The 10,658-nt window shown below is 49.3% G+C and overlaps 1 protein-coding gene across 2 annotated transcripts in view; it reads right to left on the bottom strand.

Annotated features, from left to right (window-relative positions):
- Positions 1 to 5,389: 5,389 nt before the first annotated feature.
- SERTAD2 (SERTA domain containing 2) overlaps positions 5,390 to 10,658 on the bottom strand; it is a 121,834-nt gene continuing 116,565 nt past the window's right edge. For both annotated transcript variants that reach the window (XM_080685735.1, XM_080685734.1), the window contains exon 2: positions 5,390 to 10,643. In XM_080685735.1, coding sequence (XP_080541861.1) covers positions 9,695 to 10,639 — 945 coding nt within the window. In that variant the 5' untranslated portion in view covers positions 10,640 to 10,643 and the 3' untranslated portion in view covers positions 5,390 to 9,694. The remainder of the gene's footprint in view (positions 10,644 to 10,658) is intronic.

The following is a 10,658-nucleotide window of genomic DNA, read 5'->3' as shown; positions in this document are numbered from 1 at the left end:
CGGGGGCGAGGTCCCACCCTACAATCCACTGTCCATTGTTAGGCGCCTGGGGCTTTCCATCCTGGTGAGCTTCCTTTGTGCCCGGCCCGTGGTCCTAGCTCTGCTCAGGGCTGGCTAACTGCCTAGAGCAGCTCCAGGTTCAAAAGGAAGCTTGTGCCCGATTTCCTCACCCTCTGAGCAAGAGGCGTAAGGTAAGAGTCCAGAGGTGGGGACTGCACTCCCCGCCCCCCTCTTTCACTTAGCAGACTTGGCCCCTCCCTGTACCTCTGTTTCCCCAGGCCTGCTCGGCCTATCCCCTCCAAAATCGTCATGGGAATCCAACAATGCGAATGTCTGTGAATGTGGGGGGTGATTATCGCCACCAATGGACCCTCTCCAGGCCCAGGGAAGCCGCATTCCCGCGAGCGTGTGGCTTGGATTGACTTTGAACAACACCATTTCAAAAGCGCTGGGCCACCTGGCACTGTTTCCAGACACTCAGCTGGGAGGTAAGTGACCATCAATCCTTTTCTAGAGGCGGCCTGGCTCCGCGCACCAACGCACCAAACAGTGGCGTGCACTCCTACTAGCAATCACGTCCTGAGAAGACAAGTGGAAAAGAAATCTGGGGGAGGGGGAGGGGGGCGCTGTTTGTGCTCCGGCTCCCGAGGCAGGCAGGCCAACCCCCGTGAGGTGGTGGCTGCGTCGGGGAGACTGCTCCCAGCTCGCCCCACCCCTCCCCCTTACTGGCTCCAGCCTCTCCCCAGCCTGAGCTGCTGCAGCCATTTCTTGTCACTGCTGAACAATAGGCCTTGCTAGCAGCTGGCAGCTTGGCCGCCCTGCCGGGGGAGGGGCGGGAGGGAGGGAAAGGAGAAGGGAGGGAGGCCTCCTGGCGGCCTGTGGGCTGGGGCAGCCAGCCTGCTGCACGGGGGTTCCCAGCTCCAGGGACAATGCCAGCCTGTGCGCCTCCCTGGTCGTGCTCACAGCTGTGTCATCCCAGCGGCCCCATGGCCACCTTAGAGCAGCGGTGGTGCTCCATCGGAGAGCTTAGTAAAACCACCAGGCCAGGACCCCAGGCTCGGATACTGGCCGAGGCCCCCAGGGTTCTAACTTGCCCCCAGGGAGAGCCACAACAGGAAGCACATGGCATGTAGGTTATCCTGCCTCCTTTCACCACTGAGCCAACTGAGTCCCCCCTCCCCCCCCAGAGGGATAGAGACTGGCCCAAGGTCACACAGAGCCAAGATCAGAGAACCTAGGGGGGCACTGAGCGTATAGGGCTCTCCCAGCTCCCCTTTATGGCTCACTGTGGTCCCCTGGGACATCTTCCTCCTCTTGTCCCTCCGGGCCATGCCTGGGTGTTCTTCTTCACAGGCCAATAAAGAAGAGAGGTGTGAAGTGACTTGTTCAAGGTCAGGCAAGTGAAAGAGGTAAAGCTCCCACAGGGTCTCTTGCCTCACCTTGCTCAGCCTCCTGTGTCAGCCTGTCTGGGGACCCTGAGGAACCAGGAGCAGTAACAAGCAACAGGGAGCGTGTGCTGATGTGGTTGTATGAGTCAGAGAGGCCCGGCCCACAGTCTAGCTCTGCCACTTGCCTGCTGTGTAACTTTGGGGAAGTTGCTTAAACTCTTTGAGCCTGGACTCCCTCCTCTGTAAAGCAGGGGTGGTAAGATGAACGTCCGAGGACTGGGGTGGGAGTCCCCTTAGTGGTGTCTGGCACATGTGCGTGCTCAGCGAGCCGTAACCCTGGGGACCGTTACTCCTGATTCAAAGATTCCTTCCCAAGAGGAGCAACAGGACATTAAAAAGCAAAGATGGAAGAGGCAGTAGGGACTCTAGGACCCCAGATTGCCACAGACTTGGAGCAGTGTCCGCAGTAAGTAATAGCTGACCATAATGACGACAAGCATGGTGTTAGGAAATGGTGTGCCCACACAACGTGCCTCCAGCACTAAAACACCCCAGCCTTGCTTTAAGGTTCAACCTAAAACACTACACTGAGCGGAGACCTGGATTTTCACCTTGCCCACTGTCATGTTAGCTGTAGCTGCCCTTCCTTTTTCTCCTCTTCCTCCTCCTCCTCCTCCTTCTTCTCCTCTTTCCCCTCCTCCCCTCCCCCTCCTCCCTTCCCCCTCCTCCTCCTCCTCCCCCTCCTCCTTTTCCTCCCCCTCCCCTTCCTCCCCTCCTCCTCCTCCCCCTCCCTCCCGCTCCTCCTCCTCCCCCTCCCCCTCTTCCTCCCCCTCCTCCTCCTCCTCCCCCTCCTCCTCCCCCTCCCCCTCCCCCTCTCCCTCTTCCTCCTCCTCCTCCCCCTCCTCCTTCCCCTCCTCCTCCTCCTCCTCCTCCTCCTCCTCCTCCTCCTCCTCCTCCTTCTATGTTTTGGAGCTGTTTTAAGTGCTTTACATGTTTGGACTCCTTTAATCCCCACCATCGCATGAAATCAGCTCAATCTTACCCCCATTTTATAGAGGAGAAAGCGAAGGCACAGAGAGGTTTCGGAATTTGCACAAGGCTACAGGATGTAAATGGTGGAGCAAGGATTCAAACTCCGGCAGTCTGGTTGCAGAGCCAAACTCTGAAACGCAATGCTATAAACTGTCTTGCCTTAGACAACAATCACTCCCCCGCTCTGTGTCTCAGCTTTCACATCTGTGAAATGGGGCCCTTTGACCAGAAGTTCCATGTCTAAGCCTCTGTCTTGGTCCTAAGTCCTTTGAAGATGTCCACTCTTATGTGACTTTTCTGACTGCTCTACCTCTCTGGCCCTCACACCATCCCCTCCAACACCTGGACTCTATCCACTTCCCTGGGGTGTACTTTCCAGTCTATATAAGCCCCTGAGCACAGGGACTGTGGCCTGGCCCAGCTACGGCAAGACACTGTCCTAAGCATTGGTTTGCAAAGATCAGGGTTTGGCCAACATTTCCTGTTAAGGGCTGAAGAGCAAATACTTCAGATTTTGCGATCAAGCCTTGTGTTCTCTGTGCCGTTGTAACAGGACAACAGCCAGGAGAGTACACAGATCCATAAACAGGACCGTGTTCGAATAAAACTTCACTTACAAAATCAGGCAGTGGACAGGATTTGGCCCAGGGCCATAGCTTGCTGACCTGTGGCAAAGATGGACATCACAGAGTTTCTGCTCTTTGGAGCAGCAGAGGGTAGCGGAGGAAATGAACGGTGTGCAGCTAACCTAAGACATGGCAGGACTTGCTACGTGTGTCTGCAGAGCTGCAGAGCCCTCCAGAAGAGACCAGGTGGGTTCTGACTTGGGGATGTGAACAGGCACTTGAGCTTGGCTTGGAGTGATGGGTAGAATTTCTACAAGCAGAAGTGGGGGCATACGCCAGGCCATGCAGTGTGCTGGCAATGGGGCATCCAGAGGGTCAGGATGGGGGTGGACCTGGGACCCAGACAATGAAGACTGACTTCCGTGTTTTTTCTCATGCCCTAGAGAACGGTGAACTACAAGGTTCTTTTCTTCTTTTAATTCAACAAATGTTCTGAGTGCCCACTATGTGCGAGGCATAGGTGTAGCCACGAGAAGATAGACAAGATCTGCAACTTTAATTTTTATTGCATTGTCAACATTTGCACAAAGATTTAGGTCTGACTTTATCTTGTCCCCATAAGCAGAAAAATTGAACGAGTTGCTAAAGTTATGTCTAATGAACAGTAGCTGCTCCTATTCCAGAGTCCACTCTACTGAGCAACAGACTAATTCCTAGCTGCCTAATGAGTCTATCTACGGGGATGTCTGGAAGGACTCATCCTGCTCTTCTTTCCGTATTAGTTTGCTGGGGCTGCTGTAACAGAGTGTCTTCAACCACAGAAATGTACTGTTCTGGAGGCTGGAAGTCAGAGATCGGGCTGGTTCCTTTGAGGGCTGTGAGAAAAAAACCTATGCCAGGCCCCTAGCTTCTGGGGTCTGCTGGCAGCCTTTGGTGTTCCTGGCCTGTAGACATATTACCTCGATCTGTGTTCCATCTTCACATGGCGCTGTCCCTGTGGGTTTGTGTTGCTATCTGCTCCCCCTTTTAAGGACACTAGTCATATTGAGTAGGGCCCGCCCACCCCAACAACCTCATTTTAATGTGATTATCTCTGTAAATACCCTATTTCCAGCTGAAACCGGTTTGGCTCAGTGGATAGAGCGTCAGCCTGCGGACTGAAAGGTCCCAGGTTCGATTCTGGTCAAGGGCACGTACCTTTGTTGCGGGCACATCCCCAGGAGGAGGTGTGCAGGAGGCAGCTGATCGATGTTTCTCTCTCATCGATGTTTCTAACTCTCTCCCTTCCTCTCTGTAAAATATCAATAAAATATATTTTTAAAAAAATGTTAGTGGTATTAAAGCATAAGTTATTTATAAAAAAAAAATACCCTATTTCCAAATTAAGATCCCATTTTGAGGTACTGGGGGTTAGAACTTCAACATGTCTTGAGGACACAGTTCAACCCATAACACCTCTCTCAACACCCCTCCCCCCATATTCCATTGCTGATTGAATGGAACCTTCATTTCCCAGGCCTCTCGTCTCCAGGCCACTCCTTCATCTCTTCACCAGCTGGTATGGTGGCCAGAACTGCCTGGACCAGGCAAGGCTAGATGCCACAGGCCCATCAAAGATGTCCCGGCTGCCAAGGAGGTTGCACTGGATCTCCTCCATTAACTTCTGGAAGGTGGTGGGGGAGGCCAGGTTGTATAAACCAGGGGGGCTGCTGGAAGATGTGCAACAAATAAATGCCTGAACCACTGGCGCTTTGGGATGTCAGCTCTAGCATCAAGGACACATTGGCGTAGTGAGGAAGCAGGAGCAATAACCAGAGGCCCCCTTTTGGGAAGCTGTGGTGGAGATGGAAAGTAGGTGGTGGGGAGTGGCGAACATTTGGGAACAGAATGTGGCTTGGACTGGAGAACAGGTGGGGGGTGGGGGGTGGGAGGGGGGATTAAGCCTGGGAGAAGGGCGGAGAGGCCAAACAGAGGCCCAGAGGGGAAGAACAGGCCCCATGGGGGAAACGAGGCTGCTTTAAAACACACAAAGTCTGGTAGATGGTTAAGTCCAGAGCTCAGGAGAGAGGCAGGACCTTAAAACAAGTTTTCAGACACCTGAGTGGACTAGATTCCCTTAGGAAAGCCAGAAGGAGTGGAGGCTCTGCAACACCCTGGTCACTGCCCAAACTCTGGGAAAAACTGTTCAGAGAGAGTTGAGGAAGAGAAGTGGGAATGAGGAGTCTGAGAAGGGCCCCAGAGGCAAGGCGAGAAGGAGAGCAAGGTCGTCCTGAGACCACGGCAGAGAGAAGTCCCCGGCACCAGCTCTGGCCGAGGCCATGGGTGGACTGTTCCTTAACACGAGCAAACTGTGTCCTGAGCTGGTTATGCTCCGGTCAGAAGGAAGCTGCACACACACCTCTGTCATCTTTTAACTGTTTATTGTATTATATAAAACTACAAAAGTAAGACTGCTCATTTCCATGTACATTTCATCTGTCCAATTGTTTCGATTACAGCCCAAACCTACATGTGAATACAGCCATCTGGGTTCCAATGTAACGTCTGTAATATTGCATAGAAAAGGCACAGCTCTCAGGTCTGTGGGGGAAAGGTTACACTTCCTTTTTAGACAAAATCCTCCTCAAAAACCATGCACCAAATTCACTCTGTACATCTTTTCCAAAATCTTGGTTGTTTGCTTGTATGGACTGCACTTCTCTTCCAAACTTATTATCCCCAAAAGATGTCCAAAATCTTTATTGGCTTTGTCTGCAATAGCATTTGATCCTGGCTAATTTTCAAGAAACATTTAGACTCATTCTTAGAAGCACTGAAAACAATTGTACACAAGCAGGAACATACACCTTGCTGTTCGTCGGCAATTACAGGAAGTTAACCATTTACAGCCAGAATAGGTCAAGTATGCTCTTTTTGATATCTTCATAAAATGTAGGAAGGCCCAATTTGTAACAGCAAGGTTTTTAAATTAAGACAATTCATGTAAAATATCAATCGCTACACAAGGTAGAGTCTCCTTTTTTTTTTTTTTTTTTTTTAAAGACATCTGTCATTTAAGAAGACTGCCCAGGGGTATTCATAATTCATTGTTTACCACCAAGGTGGTTAATAAATTTAAGCTTTAAAAACGATCCGTAAGTTGATACTTTGGCTCTTTGGAGCTTATTTATGTAAGAAATTTTCCTTGATTGACCTCAGGGCAGTTGGGATACGCCAAGGGGCTATGGCAATAAAAAATTCAATTGATAAAGACACTCGAGGTGTAGCGGAGGCTCTGGCTAGTTCTCACCTTATGGTGTGAACAAGGGTGTCGGTGTGGTTGCCCCTTCTGTCCGAGAAAGTGCTACTAAAAAACATTAAAAAATATCAATCCTTTGATGCTTGATTTTCTTTAAAAATTTGGAGGTATTGAAACATTCCTCACCCATACCTTTTTGCATATTTCAAATAGACCCACATTGGAGAAGAAAGTACAAATGAATGTGGACTGGGCATATGATGAGACGACCTGGGGGTCTGGCTTGGACCCCCTTTTAATACAGATTGACATTCCTACAAGAGAATACATTCCTACCATACATTCTGCACATGTTACGATCCAGATGTTGTTAGAGCTCCACAGTAAAATAAATATATTTACACAGAAAAAAAAAAGGAATAAATAACTTATGGAAAAAAAATCACTTCAAATTCAAAGCTCTTAATATTCTGCTCTCATCTTGTCACTTCATTGCACATCACTGTCAATGCGTGTCCTCTCCCAGCCTCACCCAGCATGTCTTTCTCATGAAGGCACCTCGAACTGCCTGCCTGACTCTGAATGCCTCGCGATGTCCTTTGCACGGGGGAAGGCACGTCCCGCACTCACACTGGGACGTGCAGATCACACACGGGCTCACACTCTTCCCTGTTGGGACATCGCTTTGGAAAAATAAGACACAAAGATAACTGGAACACTTGATGGTTTTGTTCTTTTTAAACCGTGCCACTGATTTCCCAGGTCTTCCTCAGAAGACCATGAATATCGAGCATTTATGGCAAGGGTGTCCAGAGCTGACAAGCATTTGCCTGATGTTGGTTTTTTTTGTTTTGATTTTCAAGACCAGCCTTACAAATACTAGAGTCCGAGAACCACGTTTGGGCAACACTTCGCTGTGCTTATTTGAACTGTTGCCCAACATATGGGATTTGTTTAAACACACGATTTGCTAATCCAACCAAAGTACAGTTGTTCTAAGTTACTGTAAATCAGCTTTTAACAATGGCAAATCAACCGCCTTACCCTGTTATTGTTCGGAATAATCAACACTATTGTGTATGTATACATATGTATAAGTGTGCAGCATGTGGTGAGTTTACCAGGTCCTCCAGTTATCAAAAGCGTGGCATCTGGGCCGGCTTGTTCTCCACAGAAAAAGGAAGCTCTTAAAACGGACAGGCCCAGCGACACTGGAAGCATTTACAATAACCCTCCCCTCACCTATATATGGTCCCTGGTCCTATCACAGGAAATGACACATCTGTAGCAGTACAAGGTGTCCTGGTGGAGGTTGCTGGTAAGAGAACAAGAGCAATTTGATCTGTTTCTCACTGCTCTACTGAGTTGATAATGAGCCTTTAAAAACACATTCAAGTGGGGGAGGGGCGGGGAACTAAATTAGAATGTAGATTTAATCATACCATACACGATGAATCTTTTGATTAGATAAGCAGTTCCTTCATCACAAATGTATTTGTTTTGCCATGTGCATTATAAAAATAAAACTATCTATGGCTTGTTTAAAGTGCCATTTTATAAAGCTGTCTTTTTTAATTGGCCAGAAAGACTCAATTTTATCCATGGCAAGAAGTGAGCAGAATTGGTGACTGAATATTGACAAATGACTAACAACAAAGACAACAACAACACAAATCCCATAATTTAAAAATTCTTAAATAAATATAAAAGTTATTCCTAAAGAAGCCATCTGCATTTCAAAAATATAGGATGTAACCAGCGAAAGTACCATTGGAAGAAAGAAACAACGGAAAGGAAAAGGCCATCAACAATGTCGGCAACAAGCATGATACATTGCAAACATTTTAAAATTAAATGTACACTGTTAGGAATAAAAAGCTGCTTCTCAAGTGTCCTGGTTTGGGGGTGACAAGGGGAGGAGGAGGAGGAGGAACATGCATAGAAAGTCCTGTGTATTTGGGTAAAACAGCCTTGTAAAGTGTGGTTAAAGCAGCTGATTCAAGAAAGCAACCAGATTGGAAGCTGTGACATAATGGGACCAACTCCTGGTTCGAGGGCAACGGTTGTTTCAAGAGTGCATCCCGGGCTGGGCCGAGGTGAGCCGAGCTCGCTCACGGTGGCGATGGTGAAGGTACTATTTTCAGCACTTAGCAAGGGGGGGGGGGCAAGGGGGGAGCTCTAGGGAAGGGAAGCTGGAAAAGACAATTGGGCAACATGATGGATGCCTTCTGGGGGAGATTTTTTTCTCTAGGAGTCCTAAGCATTGCAAAAGGGTGTAGTTCCAAGAAGAGGTTGGTTGCTTTTCATAAAATTTTGTTCACATGTAAAATTTCAGGTCATCATAAAAATTATGCCAAAAAGGAAAGACTTGGGTTTTTGTTTTTGTTTTTAAAAAAATAAAAACAATTAAAAGCGCAAACTTGGCATAAATACAGTGAGTATTCGGTAGTCTTCCCCTCAAGAGAGGGAGTTAAAGAGAACCATCACTTAAACCCCGAGCTCCATGGCCACCTCCCGCCAACTGCTTAATGCAAGTTTGATGAGCAGATGTGGCTCTGGCTTTGGAAGTCACAGTGCTGGCGGGTGTTCATGCCAGGAGGCCGGTGCTTGTGAAATTTGGGCCTGGCCCTTTCTTAAAGCGCTGTGTGTGTGTGTGTGTGTGTGTGTGTGTGTGTGTCTGCATTTGGGGGACGTCAACTACGGATTGATTTGATCCAATTTTCTCTTTGCACCAAACACATATAAAACATTACAACGCTATAAAAGTACAAGTGCAACTTGTACATCTGAAGTTTGCAGGAACTATGTGAGCAAATCCTATCAAAATAGCTATCTCATATGTATAAACAGCATTTGTTTTTAGAAAAACAATATCATAAACTGCAGAATCTGTACAAAAATATAAAATAAATTTGGGCAGCAGTTTCTAAACAGCCATGTAAATGCAACACTTACGAGGAGTTAATGCCTCTAAAAAGGCTGAATTGCCAAGTCAACCTATACAGGGCGAAAATGCCAGAAAAGGTACTGAGATTATCTAAATAATATATATATATGTATATATATATATACTTTTTCTTTGTTTTACCTCTTGCAATAAAACTTATAGAAAAAATAGACAAATATGCACATGCAATTTACAGCTTTCCCATCTTATTCCTTGTGCTTCACTTGAACTGTTTATTTTTGCCATTCGATATAGCAACATTGTCTTCAAATGTATTCTCTCCTATTCCCAGGTAGTAGGTCTCTGAGGAACCACTCAAAAAAGTGTATTAAAAGTGGTCATACTTGGATGAAGGCACTCCAACTCTGCTCAAAGCAAAAACTAGTGTGATCCTTTTGTAAAACGTTCTTTTTCTCTGAAAAAGGCAAGCAAGGGTGCATGCACAGTGCGGAGAGCTGTCGGGGCGCGGGGACACTCGCAGGGTCTGGGCGGGCACGGTAGCGGGGGTGGGGAGGCCCCGGGATTAGGACCCCACGAGCACCTCCATGATGTGGTCCAGCTCTGTGAGGTCCATTTTGAAAGGCTGACTCGGGGCGACGGGCTGGCTGCTGTAGGGGGCGAGGGTCTTGAGGAGGTCGTCCGCAGACACGGGGGCCATCTTCGAGGCTGTGCCCGAGGCAGAGGTGCAGGGGTCAAAATCATACATCGACGTGTCAATGTCGGCAAACAGGATATCGTCCAGGGTCAGGTCCGTCAGAAACCCCGTGGACGTGGTGACCTCAAAATTCCCAGGCAGAGAGTCCATCAGTTTGGGGTCGTCGGGGCGGCCCTCGGGGAGCCCCTCGGGTTTCGGGGCGCTGGACGCGCTGGCGCCCCCTTTCGAGCTGTCAGGCGCTGCCACGGCGGCCTCTGTGGAGGTAGATGTGGGACAGAGCTCCTCGATCTCGTCCAAGGCGGAGGAGAAGCTGTCCTTCTCGGGCGGGAGGGCTGGGGAGGAGAGTCTGGCGGGGGCCGCGGGCGGCACGGCCGGGGAAGTGCAAAAAGTGTCATCGTCGTCCTCGAGCAGCGAAGCCGGGGTGAGGCAGGCCTCCAGGGGTGTAGTGCTGGCGAGGTCCCCGGGGTGAGCGGGCGGGGGCGCCGGGGGGCTGAAGGCGGGCGGGGCCTCCCGGTAGCTGCCACTCAGCGAGGCGCTGGGCTGGGAGGAGGGGGGGAAGGCGGGCCGCAGGCTGCCTTCCTGCTTGAGCTCCTCCTGGATCCGCCGCAGCATGTTGTTGATTAAGACGGTCTTTTGCAAGCTGGGCTCGGTGAGGGGCCTGTGGTTGTAGAGTTTCATAAGGGAAATGTTGAAGATAGTCTGGCGCTGTAAGGTGTAAGACACCTTGGACGGACCGTCGGAGGGAGACAGGATTTTGCCTTCCAGCCCATCTTCATGCTCATCAAACTTCCGTTTTCCTCCTTTACCCAACATATATCTGGCAAAGGAAAGG

This window comes from Plecotus auritus (genome assembly GCF_963455305.1).
Source record: "Plecotus auritus genome assembly, chromosome: 8".
Lineage (NCBI taxonomy): Eukaryota > Metazoa > Chordata > Mammalia > Chiroptera > Vespertilionidae > Plecotus > Plecotus auritus.
The sequence above is the reverse complement of the archived record's forward strand: the minus strand, read 5'-3'. Positions and strand labels throughout refer to the sequence as shown.